At 52.9% G+C, this 20,522-nt stretch overlaps 1 protein-coding gene across 9 annotated transcripts; it reads left to right on the plus strand.

The window, feature by feature from the left end:
* Nucleotides 1-91: 91 nt before the first annotated feature.
* On the plus strand, nucleotides 92-15,653 carry ACAD8 (acyl-CoA dehydrogenase family member 8). Of its 9 annotated transcripts, none has more exons than XM_088843362.1 (12): nucleotides 94-283; nucleotides 4,093-4,193; nucleotides 4,593-4,762; nucleotides 5,264-5,424; nucleotides 5,694-5,770; nucleotides 6,072-6,209; nucleotides 9,260-9,395; nucleotides 9,477-9,574; nucleotides 12,839-12,991; nucleotides 13,158-13,260; nucleotides 14,918-14,993; nucleotides 15,232-15,653. In XM_088843362.1, exons 1-11 carry the CDS (start codon nucleotides 175-177, stop codon nucleotides 14,968-14,970), a joined length of 1,299 nt encoding a protein of 432 aa, XP_088699488.1. In that variant the 5' UTR covers nucleotides 94-174; the 3' UTR covers nucleotides 14,971-14,993; nucleotides 15,232-15,653. The 9 variants fall into 9 exon arrangements, with proteins under 9 accessions (XP_088699486.1, XP_088699488.1, XP_088699487.1 ...); XM_088843364.1 differs by lacking the exon at nucleotides 15,232-15,653 and adding an exon at nucleotides 1,210-2,995 and having other exon boundaries at nucleotides 149-283; nucleotides 14,831-14,966; XM_088843365.1 differs by lacking the exon at nucleotides 15,232-15,653 and adding an exon at nucleotides 1,234-2,995 and having other exon boundaries at nucleotides 152-283; nucleotides 14,831-14,966.
* The last annotated feature ends 4,869 nt before the right edge of the window (nucleotides 15,654-20,522 follow it).

Raw genomic sequence — 20,522 nt, forward strand, 5'->3', positions numbered from 1 at the left:
GCTGGGAGTTGTAGTCCGGCCCCTCCCACAGGCACCCCGAGCGCGCCCGCGGGCCGCGGAGCGCACTACAGCTCCCGGCGTGCAGCGCGGCGCGGCGCCCGCTGCCGGTAGGCCGGCAGAGGTCGTGGGCGCTCAGACAGCGGCCGCAGCTGCGGGGAGAGGACCGCTGGCGTGATGTTGCGAGGAGGTTGCCAGCGCGTCGGGGCGCGGCTGAGGGGGCTGCGCCGCGGGCCCCGGGGCCCCGCCGAGATCGCCCGGCGGGGCGTGGTCTCCTGCATCGACCGTAAGGCCCGCCGAAGGCAGGCTCCGTCCAGCCGGCCGGCCCGGGCGCCCCCTGCCCCGCGTCGGCGCGTGCGGAGCCCGGGGGCGCGCGGGCGGGCGGGGGCCTTCGGCGGCCGCCGCCGGCCCGTCCCGGCTCTTTGCGGTGGGGGACCGGCGGGGCGGCCCGGGGCTGCGGTTCCCTTCTCTCCCAGCGCTCGGAGCTGCCTTGTTACCTCTTCTTGCTGATAAGGGCGGGCTTCGCCGCGGGGACTCGTGAGCTTTGTTTTATTAGTCTTACACTTAAGTCCTAAAGGTAGTGAGGACGTGCAAAGCCCGCTGCTGGTTGTGATCGTTAAACAAACCTCCGGTGACCCAAGACTCGCTCATATAAATAAACTACGTAACAATGTCTCTGGTTGTGAAACAGCCGTTGGAACTTGGTTAGGGCCTAGTGCGGCCCTTTCATTTTACAGTGGGGGCCTGAGGCTGAGAGGGAAGCCTTCCCTCCTGAAAGCTGTGTCATTTCCTGGTTTCTTGTCCACTGCAATTTGCTGCAGCTGCCCACGTGCTCTCTCAGCGCCAGCATTCTCAGAACTGTTGAGCTCTGGTTAGGTGTGGGCTTTGGATGCATTCAGAGGCTCTGTCTTCAGTGTTTTGGCCTCTTGTTTACCCTTGACCTACTGTACAATCAAGGTTTTCCTCTAATGTGGGCTCTTGTTCTCTTTAGCTTTACTACTTCCATGTGTATTTGTGTGTGTGTGTCCCTGTGTGTATGTGCTGACTTCTTGAACTCTGCCAATAGCTCCAGCAAACTTCATGTGGCCTGGTTTTTGTTGTGTTTTTTTCGCTCGTGTTTTCTGGAAACTGGGGTATTTATACTCAATAGCCATGCTTTCTTGTGTGTTATTTACTTTTTGACTTGACTTTTTGCTTGTTTACTCCAAGCAGTGTTCTCCTCTTGTTGTTGTTCAGTCGTGTCCGACTCTTTGCGACCCCATGGACTGCAGCACACCAGGCCTCCCTGTCCATCACCAGCTCCTGGAGTTTGCTCAAACTCAGGTCCATCGAGTCAGTGATGCCATCCAGCCATCTCATCCTCCTTCGTCCCCTTCTCCTCCCACCCTCAGTGACTCTTCACATCAGGTGGCCAAAGTATTGGAGCTCCTTTTGTTGGCATTTCATTCCCTAGAGTTGACTATTACCGATCTTAAATAAACATGTGACCATGCTGTATCTGTGCAGGCACCCTCAGAGACGCTGTAGGTCTGGTTCGCTGTAGTGAAGCAAATATGCGGTAACGGGTTTGTTGTTGGCCTCGTGCTGACAACGGTTATAGTCACACTTCACTGTAGTCTGTGGCATGTGCAGAGGCACTGGGTCTAAGAAAACAGCTTTCACACCTTAATTTAAAAACACTGCCTTGCTAACAAAAACAAGGCTAATCATCATGCGACAGTGCAGGGTTGCTGCAGACCTTTGATTGGTTAAAAAAAAAAAACAGATTTTTCAGAGTGAAATGAACGACAGTAAGACAACGTGTGCCTTTATGTCTGACTTGTCTGAACTTGGATGCACTTTCAGTTCAGTTCAGTCGCTCAGTTGTGTCCGACTCTTTGCAACCCCATGAACCACAGCACGCCAGGCCTCCCTGTTCATCACCAACTCACTCCTAGAGCCTACCTGATGTCCATCGAGTCGGTGATGCCATCCAACCTTGTTATCCTCTGTCATCCCCTTCTCCTCCCGCCTTCAATCTTTCCCAGCATCAGGGTCTTTTCCAATGAGTCAGCTAGCTCTTCGCATCAGGTGACCAAAGTATTGGAGTTTCAGCTTCAGCATCAGTCCTTCCAATGAACACCCAGGACTGATCTCCTGTAGGATGGACTGGTTGGATCTCCTTGCAGTTTAGATGTACTTAAACCTTTTATACCTTGAACTACTTGTTTGAATCTGTCAATACTAATAATAGCATCTATAAATATGTATTGAGCTGTTGCTCAGACTGAAGTTCTGCAGCCCATATACACTTCAGGTATTTGTTTCCTTAGCACTTACGACATCCTGCCCCAGCATTGCCCCGGGGTAGACCTTCTGTCCGAAATCTTTTGTGAGTGGAAAATGGCCTGAGTCCTGAGTAGGGATCCATGAATTGTTTATCCCTCACCGGAGTTGGTGATGGACAGGGAGGCCTTACATGCTGTGATTCATGGGGTCACAAAGAGTTGGACACGACTGAGCGACTGAACTGAACCATATTTCTGAGAGTACCGCCCAATGCAGTTTTCTCCCTTGGATTTCTGAAGATAACACCACCTTTAATCTTCACAGCTCCCATCTTAACGAGAGTCCAGATGGGGACACACAGCTCTCTTCTGGCTCACAGGCAGCTGCTCCCAAGGGCCGGGTTCGCCCAGATTCTCTGAGAGAATGGCTGCGGGGCAGTCGGGCGCTGAAGGGGGTCATCCCCTGAGACTCCACGCCTCCTGTGCTCTGTACCGCCGCCCCTAGGACCTTGTATAACACGGAAGGATGGAGTCTTAGGTCACGCGGAGCCCTCACCTTCCACTTTTCCCTCGACATTTTCACAGCCACCACTGTGCCTCCCAGAGTGAGAAACACTCCTTGATGCTTCTTAGCACATCTGAGGCAGGGGGTCCTTTCCAAGGGGCAGCACCAAGAAAATGAAGGAGAAATAACTGTGATTGGCCCTGTGCAGGTTGCTGACCATTCTGAGGTGCGGCTCCCAGGATTCCTGGTCCTGTCTTTTGTATATTCTCTACACCACTCCCAACAGGTTGTGGTCTTCTCATGAGAGCTTTACTTAGCTTCTTTCCTCTTAGCTTCCAGCCTGCCCTGAGCAGAATGCCTGTCACCTTGCAAAATGGGGAAAATGATAAGTGTGTGAGGCATGGGACTGGCTGGTGGTCCCGTAGCTGTGTTTGACAGTTCAGTACTGTCCTGCATTCACAAAAAAAATTCATAGAAAAAGAACAGTGTTCACGTCATTCAGAGAATTGGCTATGTGCTGTAAAGTAATGACACTGAACTGGGTGGGCAGTGTGTCAGGCTGATGCAGGGGTCTTTCTCCTAAAGAGTGTCACCTGTCGTGAGATGCTGTAGTAGTATCATCTCTTTCAAAACGTGTATGGTTCTAAAAAAACTTACCCTGATGAAGCTGGACTGATGGAACCGCTCAGTCAGTTCCTTAGCTTTTAAGTAGCTTACAGCCGGAAGTGAAGGAATTACGCAAAGCACTAATGGGGAAGAAAACACTCTAAAATTTCTGAATGCATTTGGTGAAGACAGATTTAGGAGGCCCTTAGCCATGTTCTCAGCACTGGAAGACTCAGTATCCGTGCTAATCAGTGACTATCAAATGCACAGCTTTGCTGCAGGACCTTTATCCTCAGTTTGGAAAGTAAGCCAAAGTACACCTACTTTCCTTTCCTGGTTGAGGTTTTAAAATGACTCTGTTGATGCATAAAGACACATGGGCACAGATTCCGATGCAGAAAACGTAGGGCATCCTAAAGGAAAAAAAAACATTTTACCATAATAGGAGGGTCAATGTGTGTTTATTATTCTTTTAATGTGGTTTTACGAGGAGGAAAAGAGAAAGATGAGTAATGGAAGAAGTAGTAACAGGGTGAAAGAAGTCGGCTAGTGTGTCTGGGAGTGCCGAAGGGAGGCGCGGGTTCATGGGCACGCGCGGCGGAGCTCCCATGTGGGGCTCTCGAAGGTCGTCTGCCCGCCATGCTGCACAGGGCTTCTGGCCTGCTGTCCTCTCCCAAGCCCCGACCCAGTTCTGAGTAAATGCTGCCTTGCCCACAGCTTCCATGGGACTAAATGAAGAGCAGAAAGAGTTCCAGAAAGTGGCCTTCAACTTTGCTGCCCGGGAAATGGCACCGCACATGGCAGAGTGGGACCAGAAGGTGCGGGTGTTCAGCTGCACGATGCCTCCCGCCGTGATCCCGCCTCCTCCCGAGCACCCAGCTCGTTCTGTGTTGAAAATGCACAGCAAATGCGAGGTCCTATAGGGGCGCGAGTCCTCCTCCTCCAGATGCCACTGCTTTAATTTGTAGATGAAAATTAAGATCTGGGCACTCTTAAAACCCGGGCAGTACTGGAATGATAAAAAGAAACCTGAGTGCCAGGAAGCAGTCCTCGTAGAATGCATTTTAACTGGTACCACTGTGTGGGTGCCAAGAGCAGCGCTGAGTTGAGACACTCTGTCCCCTCCTGAGTGCACACGTCTGGGTCCCTCTTCACGCCCCCTGAAGAGAAGCCCGCCTGTGAGGCCCTCTCCAATGACCCTACCCTTTTCTTCACAGGAGCTGTTCCCTGTGGACACGATGCGGAAGGCAGCGCAGCTGGGCTTCGGGGGGGTGTACGTTCGGACAGACGTTGGAGGGGCGGGCCTCTCACGGCTGGACACCTCCATCATCTTTGAAGCCTTGGCCACAGGCTGCACCAGCACCACGGCCTACATGAGCATCCACAAGTAAGTGCCGGCCCGGCGGGCGCAGCGCGTGCTTGCGTGGGTCAGCAAGCACCTTGTGTGTGGACGGAGAGGGTTTTGCTGTGTAGGTCGCCTGCCCCTGAGGAGCAGTTCACACGAGGTCTGCGGCTGCCTCTTGCGCTTGAATCTGTCATCTTGTGTGTTGCTTAGAGAAGGCTGGCCTTCTCCCAAATGCCATCTGCCCTGGTTCCAGACAAGAGTTGTGCATTATGGAAGGGCCTCCCTTTTCCTCAACCCAGAGATGCAGCCTCCACTAATTTGGGAGAGTACGTAGGACAGCTTGATTTTTAGGGAGCTCAGTTAACCTAATGGAGATAGAGTGGCCAGCACCCAGGTGACCTTGGCCCTGGGTCCCTCCGGGTGCTGTGCTCCCAGACTATGTACTAATCCAGGCCTTTGCTTGAAAGCTGAACCGTCTCAGCTGTGGCTTCTCCCCGCCATGCTCTTGTGTCTTGCTCCCCTCCGCGTGTGCCCTCCCCTCAGGCTGCCTTTCCCTTCTGTCTGTCTCTGCCCTCACCTTCTGGGTGCGCGCAGCATGTGTGTCTGGATGATCGACCACTTCGGGAGCGAGGAGCAGCGGCACCGGCTGTGCCCACCACTCTGCACCATGGAGAAGTTTGCCTCCTACTGCCTCACCGAGCCAGGTGGGTGTGCATGTGGCCGGCTGGCCTGCGGAGCCTGGTGCTGGCCGCCCATCTGCCCCTGGCTCATGTCTCCATCCCGACAGAGTGGTCTCACAAGGCTCAGGGCTCCCCGGAGTGGGGGTACAGAGGGGGAGTGGGGGGCTCTCCCTGAGCACGGAGCGCTTCAGGCGTCTGTCATTAGGGGCGGTCTCTCGGGAGCTGGGTCCTCGCGGGGGCTCCCTCCCCTCCCCAGCACCCCCACCTCTCAGCTCCCCTTCATCCTGCCCTAGGGAGTGGGAGTGATGCCGCCTCCCTCATGACCTCTGCCGTGCGACAACACGATCATTACGTACTCAATGGCTCCAAGGTACACGGCCAGCAGCCACGGCCCTCCCAGGCAGCGTGGCAGCCCTCCCTCGCTGCCCACCTGGCCTGGCCCATGTGTTTGCAAGTGAACCTTCCCAAAAACAGTGCGTGGGGCGAGGACCTCAGGCCTACTTCCCTGTGCTCACCATTGCTGTTTGTCCTCTGGTCTGAGCCCACTTGGGCCCGTCCTGGGACCCCTTCCCCCTGCCCCTCACCTCCCACTGCTTCTCACCTCCACTGCCCCTCACCTCCCACTGCCCCATCACCGGGGCACCCGCTGTCTTCCCCCTGCGACCCCACAGGCCTTCATCAGCGGTGGCGGCGAGGCTGACATCTATGTAGTCATGTGCCGCACAGGAGGGCCAGGCCCCAGAGGCATCTCCTGCATAGTGGTGGAGAAGGGGACCCCCGGCCTCAGCTTCGGCAAGAAGGAGAAAAAGGTGAGTGCGGCTGGGCAGGGGGCGTCGGGGGGACCCCGCCCCCGCTCAGCAAGCGGGTCCACCCTGGTGCCCCAACCTTGCAGGCTGTTGCTTCAGCAAGGGTTTCGACAGCCCAGGGAGCGGGGGCAGGCCTCACTGCATCGCGTGGCGCTGCTAGCAGGGTACCTGCGTTTGCCGGTGGCTTACATCAGCGGAGGGATTTCTCCACCGGCTCCTGCTGCCACTTCTGGCCTCTATTTCTTACTTCCTACGTCTCCACCCCCTTGTTATCCAGGAAGAAATGCTGACAGAAGACTAGAGGTCTTGGCAGTGAAATGCCTTTGGCCCACTTTTCTTCTTTAGCTCAGCAAAGCTCACTGGAGGTAACCGGGCCCCTCAGTGACATAAGAGGAGGGTGTTTCCCTGGGCCTCAAGAGGACATCTCCAGGACGGACAGGCCCCACAGCCAGGCCGTGAGCCATAGGCCTGTGGCTGCGTTACTGCCCCCGGTCATGAGCTGGGGTCTGCTTAGCTGGGCCGGCCCGGCGAGTCCTCAGCTCCAGCAGGTGCCCTTAGAGCTGGGCCTGGGGAGCAGTCCGCGAGGAGATGGCCCCCCCTCTGCCTCTTGCCATCTCTGCTGGCTGCCAGGGCTTGAGAGGCTCAGCACCCCCTCTCTCGTGCAGCAAAGCTGGACCCTCTTAACACCAAGTGTGCAAAGCCTTATGCTCGCTCCTGCCTGCGATTGTAAGACATGAGCCCTCTTACCTTTGTAAACGCTGAGCTGCGTGCACCTGGCGTGGGAGACAGGCGGGATGTCTGTCTGGTTTTGAGACAGGACTGACACGTTGTATTACAGAATCAGGTTATGCTGATTCTGGTGTTTGTGCTCGTAAAGCTAGTGTTGGCTGAGTCAACACATTCATATTTCTGGTATCTGTTGCCAGTATCACCAAAGCTAGCCAGCTTGGGGCTTGGAAAAAAATTGTAAACAAATCTGGTATACAGAAAGTTTCTCTTTTTCTCCTTACGCTCTGTCTCCTCTCACTTTCAAGCATACATTATTTTCTTCTTTTGCTTTTTGGTTTTCTTCTTGATTATTAGTTGTGCTTTGCGTCTGTCTTGACGAATGGGAAGTTCGGAAGGCCAGACCGGCACGCTGGGCTGTAGGGCTGCCTGTGAGCAGTGAGCGGGCCGGTGGACTCAGATAAATGCATGCCTTCTGTCAGCACAAGGGAGGGGACCCAGCCGGGGTGTGATGCAGGCAGAGGAGAGTTGCTCGGTGTAGGGACAGCGAGGCCCTCCGAAGATAATGTATCACTTGATGCGATCTGCCAGGTCAGGAGCCCGCTGCCAGCCAGCCCTGAAGAGGGATCTGAGCAGAGGCAGCAGTGGTTGCGAAGAGCCTGATGTGGAAACAAGGTTAATGTGTTTGAAGAAGCCAGAATTTCTCAGTGTGGCTGGAAGGTCATAAGCAGAGGGCTCCGTGTGAGTGAGGGCGGACAGCTTGCAGGCCGGGTTGAGGGGTCATCTGGTTGCTCCGGTGGCCTGAGCAGCTGACTTTCTCCCCTGCCCATCTTTCCTGCAAGCACGTGCTTCCACTTGGTGTACTGAGTGCCTTCTACAGCTGAGAACTTGAAACAGAAAAGGAGTGTGGAATTGCTTTCGCTTGGATTTAGTTGTCAAAAGATTTTGTAGGGGTAGCGGGGGGGAGGACTCGATGGCAGTGGGAAGGTGGTCTTTGGAATGAAAGACCGACGGACAGGAAGGGACTCCCTGTTCTGGGCTGGGACCGGGGAATCTGTTCTTTCTGGCTGCAGCTTCTCAGGGACTCTGGGCGGTGTGCAGGCTTCTCTGCCCTAGGGAGGAGGGAGACGTTTTCACCGGAACGGGCTGGGAGGTGGCGGCCTTGTGTCTGTGGTTCTCTTACAACTCAGGGTTAAGGTCGCCCGAGCTGCCCCACCCAGGGGTGTGTGTCCTGGACGGGAGGCGAGTGTCCAGGGAGACCCACGGCCAGGGTGGGAGGGTTCAGACTCGGGGTCTGGAAGACAAGAGGTCAGGGCAGGCCCTGCTAGCCTTGGGAGGCTCCACGGGGAGGTGGGGGTGGGGGGGTGTTCCCAGGGAGGGGCAGAGGCAGCAGAAGTGCGGTGTGGGAAGGCCTGCAGGGGGTGGTATGGCAGGAAGGGCTCAGGAGAGGGCACGGGGGAGGAATACAGGGGCTGAGCCAGGGCTGGCAGAGGAAGGGCGGCGGGCGGGCGCCGTTTCCCAGGCAGGGCGCCCTGAAGGGGTCGGTGGGCGGAGGGCTGCCCGCCCCCGGGCCGGGGGCTCGTCTGGCCCCGTGCGCTCAGGATCCGACAGCGTGGGGCTCCTGGAGCGGAAAGGACGGCGGCCAGTGTACGGCTGCGGGGCGCCTAACTCCGGGTCTTCGTGAGGAAGGGGGCCCTGCCGGCCTCGTGGTGAAGCCGCCTCTGGGGACACCGGGGCCCCAGAAGGCACGCGGGCCTCCCGCCAGGGCCCGGGCTGCGTCCTCGGGGTGGGGGACTGCCCCCGGGCTCGAGGCTGACGTCCGGAGGGCTGTCCTGAACCAGCCCCCTGGGGGCAGAGACCAGGCGGGCCTCGCGGGCGGCCGTCCGGGGCCCGCGGCGCGCTCACCCCCACTTCCGGCCGCCGGAAGCGGCGCGGCGTGTGCGTGGCTCCCGCGCCCGGCGTGTGCGTGGCTCCCGCGCCCGGCGTGTGCGTGGCTCCCGCGCCCGGCGTGTGCGTGGCTCCCGCGCCCGGCGTGTGCGTGGCTCCCGCGCCCGGCGTGTGCGTGGCTCCCGCGCCCGGCGCGCGTCCCGGCAGGCGGCCGTGCGGCGCGCGTGCGCAGAGCGGGCGTCCCGGCGTGCGTAAGCGCTGCGCGCAGAGGGAAGTCAGTCACAGCGACTCTCTGAGCTGCGGCCTTCCTGTTTCTCCGCAGCTGCGTTCGCGGGAGCCTGAGCCCCGGGACGGAGCGCTCACCTCGCGCCCGGGTGTACGGCGGACGCCGCGCTGCGTGGGGATTGTCGGGCCGCCACACAGCCCCTGATTTTTGCCAGGTGGGGTGGAACTCACAGCCGACCAGAGCGGTGATCTTTGAAGACTGTGCCGTCCCGGTGGCCAACAGGATCGGGGACGAGGGCCAGGGCTTCCTCATCGCCATGAAGGGCCTGAATGGCGGGAGGATCAATGTCGGTGAGGACCGCGGGGTCTGCGGGCGGGGAGCGGGCTCGATGGCCCCCTCCTCACGGGCCGCCCTGGTCCCCTCCCTCCCAGCCTCCTGCTCCCTGGGCGCCGCTCACGCCTCCGTCGTCCTCGCTCGAGACTACCTCAAGGTCCGGAAGCAGTTTGGAAAGCCTCTGGCCAATAACCAGGTAACTCCCCACGTGTCCCTTCATTTGCTCCTGTCTCCAGAACGTCTTCTGGAACAGTGGGGCCCTAATGTCTCTTACTGGTTCTGCCCTCATTGCAGCCAGAACTTGGGCTTTTTTTCTGTCCAGTTTATAATAGTTTTTGTTTATAGTCGAAGGAAGATTCGTGAAGTATTACATGGCAAGAGAAACATGATATTTTAGGAGAGTGTGCTAGTTTGTTTATGAAATACATAAATACATGTAGGCACTAATAAAACGTTTTCAAAGATACGGCTGAAAATGCAAAAAGTAGTTATTTCAGGGAACTGGGATTGGAGTGATTGCTTGTTTGTGACCCAGTTTTTCATTCTTTTTTCTTTATTGAGGTAACGCTGGTTTCAGTTCAGTTCAGTTCAGTCACTCAGTCGTGTCGGACTCTTTGCGACCCCATGAATCACAGCATGCCAGGCCTCCCTGTCCATCACCAACTCCCGGAGTTCACTCAAACTCACCGTCCATCGAGTTGGTGATGCCATCCAGCCATCTCATTCTCTGTCCTCCCCGTCTCCTCCTGCCCCCAATCCCTCCCAGCATCAGAGTCTTTTCCAGTGAGTCAACTCGTCGCATGAGGTGGTCAAAGTATTGAAGTTTCAGCTTTAGCATCAGTCCTTCCAATGAACACCCAGGACTGATCTTTAGAATGGACTGGTTGGATCTCCTTGTAGTCCAAGGGACTCTCAAGAGTCTTCTCCAGCACCACAGTTCAAAAGCATCAACTCTTCAGCAACCACTGGAAAAACCATAGCCTTGACTAGACAGACTTTTGTTGGCAAAGTAATGACTCTGCTTTTTAATATGCTATCTAGGTTGGTCATAACTTTCCTTCCAAGGAGTAAGCGTCTTTTAATTTCATGGCTGTAGTCACCATCCGCAGTGATTTTGGAGCCCCCAGAAATGAAGTCTGACACTGTTTCCCCATCTATTTCCCATGAAGTGATGGGACCAGATGCCATGATCTTAGTTTTCTGAATGTTGAGCTTTAAGCCAACGTTTTCACTCTCCTCTTTCACTTTCATCAAGAGACTTTTTAGTTCCTCTTCACTTTCTGCCATAAGGGTGCTGTCATCTGCATATCTGAGGTTATTGATATTTCTCCCGGCAATCTTGATTCCACTTGTGCTTCTTCCAGCCCAGCGTTTCTCATGACGTACGCTGCATTTAAGTTAAATAAGCAGGGTGACAATATACAGCCTTGACATACTCCTTTTCTGATTTGGAACCAGTCTGTTGTTCCATGTCCAGTTCTAACTGTTGTAACTGTTCTGACACTGGTTTACAACATCATTAAAGTTTCCCGCGTACATTATAATTGGACTTCTTGTCCACGATAGCGAGCTCACCACCAGAAGTCTGATTCCATCCATCACCGTTCAGCTGACCCCCTTTACCCATTTCATCCTCCTTCCCTCTTCCTCTGGTAACCGCTAGTCTGTTCTCTGTATCTGTGAGGTTGTTTTGTGTCTTCGTGTACTGTGTGATTTTTAGATTCTTCGTGTGAGTGAAGTCACATGGTATTGGTCTTTTTCTGTCTTGACTTCACTTAACATAACACTCTAGGTCCATCCCTGTTGTCACAAATGGCAGAATTCCATTCTTTTTATGGCTGAGTAGGAGTCCATCGTATGCATATATTCCATCTTCTTTGTCCTTTTCTCTTGTTGGACACTTAGGTTGCTTCCATGTCTTAGCTGTTTCAAATAATGCTGCAGTGAACTTAAGGACGCATGTATCTTTTTGAATTAGTGTTTTCAAATTTTTTGGAAAAATACCAGAAGTGGAATAGCCAGATCGTTAGATAGTTCTGTTCAGCTCTTAGCTTATTGGGGTCCTTTTGTAGGTTATGGTCTTTTTTCTGACCGACCTTAAGATTCTTTGTCATTGACGTTGGACAGGTTTAGTGTGTGTCTGGGAGAAGGTCTTCTTGCCTTGAGGTAATCAGGTGTCCTCTTTACCTTGTGGACATGTATATCCAGTTCCTTCCCCAGGTTTGGGACGTTCTTAGCTCCTCTGTAAGTGCTTAGCTCCTCTGTAAGGACGTTCTTAGCTCCTCTGTACCCCCGTCCCCTGTCTTCTCCTTCTGGGATACTTACTATCCTTACACGGCTCTTTCTGATGGAGTAGGATAGCTCCGGTAGGGTTGATTTTGTTTTAATCTTAGCTCTCCTCTTCTACCTGAATCATTTCCAGGTTTCTGTCTCCAGGCTCTCTAATTATATGGTCTGCTGTATTTCCATAGTTTTCTAATGCATTCTCCATCACGTTTATTGAGTTCTTCAGCTCCAGGATTTTGGTTTGATTTTTTCTTGGAATGTCAGTGTCCTTGGCAAAATATTCCTCCTGTTCATTACATTTATTCCTGAGTTATCTCGTATGTCATTGAATTTCCTCACAATGGCTCTTTTGAATTATCCACCAGTTAGAGCCAGTGTCCAAGACTGGTTTTTTTCTGGAGAGTTGTCATCTTTTTGTGATACCCTGTGTTACTGGTGAGTTACTCCTCTTCAGCTGGCTCATTAGAAGTAGCCAGTCCGTTCTTAGGTAAAGCTTTTTTCTGCCTGGTTCTAACAACCTCACGGGTTGGAAGTTAGAGGCTTTTCCTCTGGTTTCCAGTAGGTGGTTCTGCAGCCCGGGCTTTGATTTCTCTTGCCTGTGCAGCCTCTCCCTGAGGTGTTGCCCGGACTCCCTGCTGCTCCCTGTGCCCAGGCTTCTGGCTGTGGCTGGTATCCCACTGGAGGTACCCGGATGGTGGGCACCTCTGCCTTGTCCAGGGTCGCCTGGGGTAAGGCATCGGGGGTGGAGCTGGGGTCTCAAGTACCTCGCCTGTCTTGACTTGTTGGGTCCTGGGCGCTGCTGTGGGCTCAGCTGCCGGGCCAGGAGCCGAGGTCTGGGGTCTCAGGTCCTCGGGTCCTGCTCCTCCAGGTCCTAGCCCACTGCCGTGAAGTGCAGAGGTGTGGGCCACCAGGGCACCCTGGTGTGCTGGGCAGAGGCACCTGTGTGGAGCTGTGGGCGTTTTCGAGGCTGTAGGTTGAAGGGGTAGACAGAGAGGGTATCTCCTTGAGGAGGTGGTAACTGCAGTGCAGGAGTGGAGTGGACTTGGAGCTTACCAGGCACGTTCTTGGTGGGACCCGTGGGCCCATGACGGAGGCCTTTCCTTGGAGGGGGCTCTTAGGGCCCCGGGCAGTGCTGAGCCGTCTGTGTGTGTGGTTCTTTCCCCTCTCACTGCAGTACCTTCAGTTCCAACTGGCCGAGATGGCGGCCAGGCTGGTGGCCTCACGGCTGATGATCCGCACTGCGGCCATGGCTCTGCAGGAGGAGCGGGAGGATGCGGTGGTCCTGTGCTCCATGGCCAAACTCTTCGCTACGGATGAATGCTTTGTGGTAAGTGCTGGTGCTCCAGCTCTCCTGGGCGCCCAGGGTATGGTGGGTTCTGTTCGCCCCTGGGGTGCTAGTTGAGGCACCAGTTACTCGGGAGAGGCCCACCTGGGTGCTCGTGGGGAGGAGCGCCTTCCCGGGACCCGAGGTTCCTGACCCCACCTCCGTGCAGATCTGCAACCAGGCCCTGCAGATGCACGGCGGCTATGGCTACCTGAAAGACTATGCTGTCCAGCAGTACGTGCGGGACTCCCGGGTCCACCAGATCCTCGAAGGTAAATGCGCCCAACGTGCTTTCCTCCCAGTCGGGGCGTCTAGCCTGGCATCTGTCCCTGTGCTGCCTGGGCCCCGCCTGCCTTCCTCCTCCCCGCCTTTGGAGGGGAGGGCACTGGCCTGGGGATCAGGGAGTTCTGCTCTGTTCCCTATGAGGTCACCCTCCCCCTGCTCTTGGCCTGTGTCAGTTTTATTTTTTATTTATATATTATTTTTGATTGCGCTGGGTCTTTATTGCTGCACAGCTTTTCTCTGGCTGTAGCAAGCAGGGGCTGCTCTTTTTTGCCGGCTTCTCATGGCAGGGGCTTCTCTCATTGCAGAGCACGGGCTCCAGTCGTTGCAGCATATGGGCTCAGTGGCTGTGGCTCCCAGGTTCCAGAGTGCAGACTCGGTGGCCATGGCTCCTGGGTTCAAGGGCCCAGGCTCAGCGGCCGTGGCTCCCAGGTTCTAAAGCACAGGCTCAGCCACCGTGGCTCCTGGGTTCTCGAGCGCAGACTTGGTCAGCCTGTGGCTCTAGGCTCAGTGGCCGTGGCTCCCAGGTTCTAAAGTGCAGACTCAGCTGCTGTGGCTCCTGAGTTCTAGAGTGCAGACTTGGCAGCCGTGGCTCCTGGGTTCTAGAGCACAGGCTCAGTGGCCGTGGCTTCTGGGTTCTAGGATGCAGACTCGGTGGTCATGGCTCCCGGGTTCTAGAGAGCAGGTTCAGTAGCCATGGTTCCTGGGTTCTAGAGCACAGGTTTGGTAGCCGTGGTTCCCAGGTTCTAGGGCATAGGCTCAGTAGCCATGGTTCCTGGGTTCCAGAGAGCAGACTTGGCAGCCGTGACTCCCAGGTTCTAGAGCACAGATGCAGTGACTGTGGCTCCCACGTTCTAGAGCATTTTTTGCATCAGAAAGAATGTAAAAATGAAGCAAGTAACTCATCTCCTCCCCCCAGCAATTGATTCCACCCCTTTTCAGGGAAAATGTTTTGTTCTTTTGAAATTCAGTTTTCTGATTACCAACGATGCTGGTATATTTATTGTTGAAAAATTACAAAACACAAGAAAAGTTTAAAAAGATCATTCAGGTTTTGACATCTGAATTAATATTTTGGGTTCCTTTTATATTTTAGACAAAAAATACTTTTTTGGGGCTTTTTCTGTGCTTGTAGATACACTTTCGGAGAAGGCAATGGCAAGCCACTCCAGTACGATTGCCTAGAAAATCCCATGGATGGAGGAGCCTGGTGGGCTGCAGTCCGTGGGGTCGCTAAGGGTCGAACACGACTGAGCGACTTCACTTTCACTTTTCACTTTCACACATTGGAGAAGGAAATGGCAACCCACTCCAGTGTTCTTGCCTGGAGAATCCCAGGGATGGGGGAGCCTGGTGGGCTTCCGTCTATGGGGTCGCACAGAGTCGGACACGACTGAAGTGACTTAGCAGCTTAGCAGCGGCAGATACACTTTTAAAGAATAGAATTATACTACATATATGTTCTGCTGTTTTGTTTGTTTTTTACCTAATGAAAGCAGTTTTACCATCAGGAGAGGTTTTATACAAGTAAATTTTTCCTTCTTCCTGACATCTGTCAAGATGAAAAGTACTGCTGTTTACAGTCCTGGTCAGACTGGTCAGAGCCTGCCTGTCCCTGAGGCCCGGCCTGCCCTCTCCCTCTCGCAGGCAGCAATGAAGTGATGCGGATGCTGATCTCGAGGAGCCTGCTGCAGGAGTAGCCCGCCCCAGGCTCTGACAGCAGGTTGGTGGTGGGTGGCCCCCGTGGAGGCACGGTGACAAGTGTGGGGGCCGCTGGAGGGGCCGACATCTCCACAGCAGCTTCACAGCATTAGCTGGAGGATGGCAGGGCCCCCGGACTGGAGCTCCCCAGAGGACATGCCACCTAGTCTTCCTGGCACTCAGGGTGGCGGGGAACTCCTCGCCCAGCCCAGAGTCCTGGCGTGCCTACTTTCTGCCGGTTTCCTGGATCCGCCCCCCAGGGCCCTGGACGCCCCAAGGAGGGCTTCCCACCTGCAGCAGAGGTGTGGGAAAGGAGCAGGGCAGAGATGGTTCCTGTCGGTTCTGCTCCGCCTGCCCACGAAGACGAGACCGTCCCTGCGGCCTCCCTCGAGCGCCTCCTCTGAACACAAGTCATGATGAGAGGGATGTGCGAGGCCTCCTCCCAAGCCACGAGTGGGGCACGCCTGCACCTCCACCGCTCAAGTATCATGGGCTCAGGCGGTCTGGGACTGGTTGTTTAGAAGCATATGGTCTGGGAATGGTCCTCAAAGCTCCTGCAACCTTTCCTGATAAATGCTTTGAGTATGTTTCTTTTCTGAGTTTTTGTTTCTCTTCTTCGCTCTTCTTTTTAAATGTTTTTAATCACTACATTGATAAATAAAATCTACCACTGTCTACCTTTTCTGGGTCTGTTGGTTTTTTTCTTTCAAACAAATCCTTCACAACTGTTTTTTGTAATTTTATTATATGTAATTAAACATTTATTTAGACTTGGGGATTATAAACAAAATATTCCTTGACTAAGTTGACTTTTTAAAAATAGGTTACTTGGGACTTCCCTGGTGGTCCAGTGGCTAAGACTCTCTGCTCCCAGCGCAGGGGCCCTGTTTCGATCCCTGGTCAGGGAACCAGGTCCCACACGTTCCAACTGAAGAGCCCGCACACCACAGCTAGGACCAGGTGCAGTCAAATAAATATTTTTTAAAAAAACTTAAAAAAGGTCCCTTAAATTTCTAAAGCTTTGTAAACTCAGTACTGTTTATGATTTATGACAACAGATTTAAATTCCTAAAGATCTAGACTTTTTAGAGAATGCTGTTATAAATGATCATCACATTAATTCATCTCATCCCTACAGAAAAAAATACCTAGAATATTTTTAACTGCATGTCAACATTTTGAGAAACCAATACATGCACCATTAGTTATACCGAGTTTTGAATGTGTCATCTGAGGCCTGTGCTGAGTACAGCTGAGGAGCAGAGTGTAGGTGTTCTGCAACGTTGAAGCTTCAGCCTCCGGAAGCCTGATTCTGCAACTGTAGCGCACGGGGCTTCAGAAGAGAGAGCAATCTGGCGCAAGTGCTTCAGAATTTGTGGAGAAGGTAGGAATTCAAATTAAGCTCTGATGATGTGGTACTTAAAGATAACCAAGAAAGTCAGCTTCAGGCAGGAAACGTGTGAGCTTTGTGTGGGAGCTGTTTGCACTTTTGTTTCAGTGGAAGGGAAGTGTAAGTTGAGTTTGGGTGCAGTGTTATGTGAGCCAAGTGGAAGTGGCTCAGGCATGTCCGACTCTCTGTGACCCCGTGGACTATACATTCCATGGAATTCTCCAGGCCAGAATACTGGAGTGGATTGCCTTTCCCTTGTCCAGGGGACCTTCCCAACCCAGGGATGGAACCCAGGTCTCCCATATTGCAGGCGGATTCTTTACCAGCTGAGCCACAAGTGGGTGGGTTTTATTTTGCAAGCAGTGGAGAGGGAGGAGGGTTTTACTGGGGAAGATCTGATGAGATTAACCCATTAGAGGAACATTCTGAGAAGGAATTCGAGTGGGGCAAGACAGGGCATGGGGCATGGCAGTCTGGGCTCTTGAAGCCGTCCAAGCGACGTTGAGCCTGAACCTGGCAGATGAAGACAGAGTGTGTTGCAGCCATGGGGCTTAGACAGCCTCCTGGGTGGTCCAATGCTTGCTGGCACTCAGTTCTGACCTGAGGCCAGAGGATGTGTGAGGATCCAGCAGTTTGTGCACGGGGGCCGAGCTGCTGGGATCTCACATGTAACTCGTGCTTTCCCTCCGGTTGTTTTCTGGAGCCCAGCCTCCCACCAGGGCTTCCCTGGTGGCTCAGCTGGTGAAGAATCCACCTGCACTGTGGGAGACTTGGGCTCGATCCCTGGGTTGGGAAGATCCCCTGGAGAAGGAAAAGGCTGCCCACTCCAGTATTCTGGCCTGGAGAATCCTCATGGACTGTATAGTCCATGGTGTGACAAAGTTGGACACGATTGAGCAACTTTGACTATCACTGTCAAATTCCCAACAGCCTGGCTGTGGGCCCTGTGGCGAGAGCACAGTGAACTGGGAGCTCACCTCTGTCAGTGTCCTTTCAGCTGCTCCATAAATGAAACCAACAGAACAGGACGGATGGGTCCTGAGGATCCGCGCTGCCAGGGGCTCTGGGGGCGTGCATGAGACGCACAGGGAACCGCACGCCCCACCTTGGCTGGACCTGCCAGGCTGGGAGGTGCTCAGGCTGTGGCCGGGGCACTGAAGCCTCCATAGAGCACCGGGTCTTCAGGTTCCTGAGTGGGTGACACGGTGGCCTCAGTCACAGCCGCCTCTCCCAGTGGTCTGAGCCCTTCCACGCCCCCTCAGGCTGCTCCCTTCTGACCCTCCGAGCCCCTGTCCTAAGGGAGGGAAGTCCAACCACTCCTGTGTATGGATGTTTAAGCAGAGGAAGGTTTCGGTCACCTGTTAAAAATGCCTCCTTTATAGATTAGATAAACCTAAAACCCTGCCATGCCCAAGTCTGCTGCACCCAGAGCCCCTGCCCCTGCGGCAGTCCACTGCTGACTTGCACCTCCACAGGAGACACTCAAACACAGTTCTGTCTCAGTCTCTGTGGGGTCTCTGGGTATAAGCCCTCTTGGAGCAGGTCACCACTAACCCCACCATACAGCTGCCAGAACTTACACAAGATGGGGAAACAGACTTTTGGAGGGCACAAACAACCTTGTGTGTACCAGGATCCAGGGGAAAGGAGCAGTGACCCCACAAAAGACTGACCCAGACTTGCCCATGAGTGTCCAGGAGGCTCCGATGGAGGCGTGGGTCAGCGGTGGCCTGCTGCAGAGTTGGGGACACTGAGTACAGCAGTGCCTGCATGGAGCCTTTGGAAGGAGATTGCCATTATCCTCATTACCTCCACCATAGTTTGGCCCCAGCCATCAACAGAAAATTGGATTAAAGGTTTACTGTGAATGGCCTCGCCCATCAGAACAAGACCCAGTTTCCCCCTCACTCTCTCTCCCATCAGGAAGCTTCCATGAGCCTCTTATCCTTCTCCGTCAGAGGGCAGACAGAATGAAAACCACAGTCACAGAACTAACCAATCTGATCACATGGACCACAGCTTGTCTGACTCAATGAAACTATGAGCCACGCCGTGTGGGGCCACCCAAGACGGATGGGTCTTGGTGGAGAGTTCTGACAAAACGTGGTCCACTGGAGAAGGGAATGGCAAACCACTTCAGTATTCGTGCTTTGAGAACCCCATGAACAGTATGAAAAAGCAAAAAGAACACTGAAAGATGAACTGCCCAGGTCAGTAGGTGCCCAATATGCTACTGGAGATCAGTGGAGAAGTACCTCCATGAAGAATAAAGAGATGGAGCCAAAGCAAAAACAACACCCAGTTGTGGATGTGACTGTGATGGAAGTAAAGTTCGATGCTATAAAGAGCAATATCGCATAGGAACCCTGAATGTTAGGTCCATGAATCAAGGCAAATTGGAAGTGGTCAAACAGGAGATGGCAAGAGTGAACATCGACATTTTAGGAATCAGCGAACTAAAATGGACTGGAATGGATAAATTTAACTTAGATGACCATTATATCTACTACTGTGGGCAAGAATCCCTTAGAAGAAATGGAGTAGCCATCATAGTCAACAAAAGAGTCCAAAATGCAGTAGTTGGATGTAATCTCAAAAATGATAGAATGATCTCTGTTTGTTTCCAAGGCAAACCATTCAATATCACAGTAATCCAAGTCTATGCCCCAACCAGTAATGCTGAAGATGCTGAAGTTGAACGGTTCTATGAAGACCTACAAGACCTTCTAGAATTAACACCCAAAAAAGATGTCCTTTTCATCATAGGGGACTCGAATGCAAAAGTAAGAAGTCAAGAAATACATAATAATTTGCCTGTTACTCCAGGAGTACAGAATGGAGCAGGGCAAAGGCTAATAGAGTTTTGCCAAGAAAGCACACTGGTCATAGCAAACACCCACTTCTAACAACACAAGAGAAGACTCTACACATGGACATCACCAGATGGTCAATACTGAAATCAGACTGATTATATTCTTTGCAGCCAAAGATGGAGAAGCTCTATACAGTCAGCAAAAACAAGACCGGGAACTGACTGTGGCTCAGATCATGAATTCTGTATTGCTAGATTCAATTAAATTTAAGAAAATAGCAAAAACCACTAGACCATTCAGGTATGACCTAAATCAAATCCATTATAATTATACAGTGGAAGTGAGAAATAGATTCAAGGGATTAGATCTGATAGAGTGCCTGAAAAACTATGGACAGAAGTTTGTGACGTTGTACAGGAGGCAGTGATCAAGACCATCCCCAAGAAAAAGAAATGCAAAAAGGCAAAATGGTTCTCTGAGGAGGCCTTACAAATAGCTGAGGAAAAAAGAGATGCGAAAGGCAAAGGAGAAAAGGAAAAATATACCCATTTGAATGCAGAGTTCCAAAGAATAACAAGGAGAAATAAGAAAGCCTTCCTCAGTGATCAATGGAAAGAAATAGAGGAAAACAACAGAATGGGAAAGACTAGAGATCACTTCAAGAAGATTAGAGATACCAAGGGAACGTTTCATGCAAAGATGGGCTCAATAAAGGACAGAAATGGTATGGACCTAACAGAAGCCATTAATAAAAAGTGGCAGGAATACACAGAAGAACGGTACAAAAGAGACCTTCACGACCCAGATAACCACGATGGTGTGATCACTCACCTAGAGCCAGACATCTTGGAATGTGAAGTCAAGTGGGCCTTAGAAAGCATCACGACGAAGAAAGCTAGTGGAGGTGATGGAATTCCAGGTGAGTTTTTTCAAATCCTGAAAGATGATGCTGTGTAAGTGCTGCAACTCAATATGCCAGCAAATTTGCAAAACTCAGTAGTGGCCACAGGACTGGAAAAGGTCAGTTTTCACTCCAATCCCAAAGAAAGGCAATGCCAAAGAATGCTCAAACTACTGCACAGTTGCACTCATCTCACATGCTAGTAAAGTCATGCTCAAAATTCTCCAAGCCAGGCTTCAACAGTAACTGTTGAACTTCCAGACGTTCAAGTTCACTGAACCGTGAACTTCCAGATGTTCAAGCTGGATTTAGAAAAGGCAGAGGAACCAGAGATCAAATTGCCAACATCTGTTGGATCATCGAAAAAGCAAGAGAGTTCCAGAAAAACATCTGCTTTATTGACTTTGCCAAAGTCTTTGTGTGGATCACAACAAACTGAGGAATATT

This window comes from Moschus berezovskii, chromosome 14 (genome assembly GCF_049115385.1).
Source record: "Moschus berezovskii isolate FMDL1 chromosome 14, NW_MosBer_1.0, whole genome shotgun sequence".
NCBI lineage: Eukaryota > Metazoa > Chordata > Mammalia > Artiodactyla > Moschidae > Moschus > Moschus berezovskii.

What these genes read in the sequence shown, in the direction of transcription:
- ACAD8 (XM_088843360.1), top strand. Translation starts at nt 175, where the DNA reads ATGTTGCGAGGAGGTTGCCAGCGCGTCGGGGCGCGGCTGAGGGGGCTG. An exon ending in CGTGGTCTCCTGCATCGACC is followed by an intron (nt 284 to 4,092) that starts GTAAGGCCCGCC and finishes CCTTGCCCACAG; the next exon opens with CTTCCATGGGACTAAATGAA. An exon ending in CTACTGCCTCACCGAGCCAG is followed by an intron (nt 5,425 to 5,693) that starts GTGGGTGTGCAT and finishes ATCCTGCCCTAG; the next exon opens with GGAGTGGGAGTGATGCCGCC.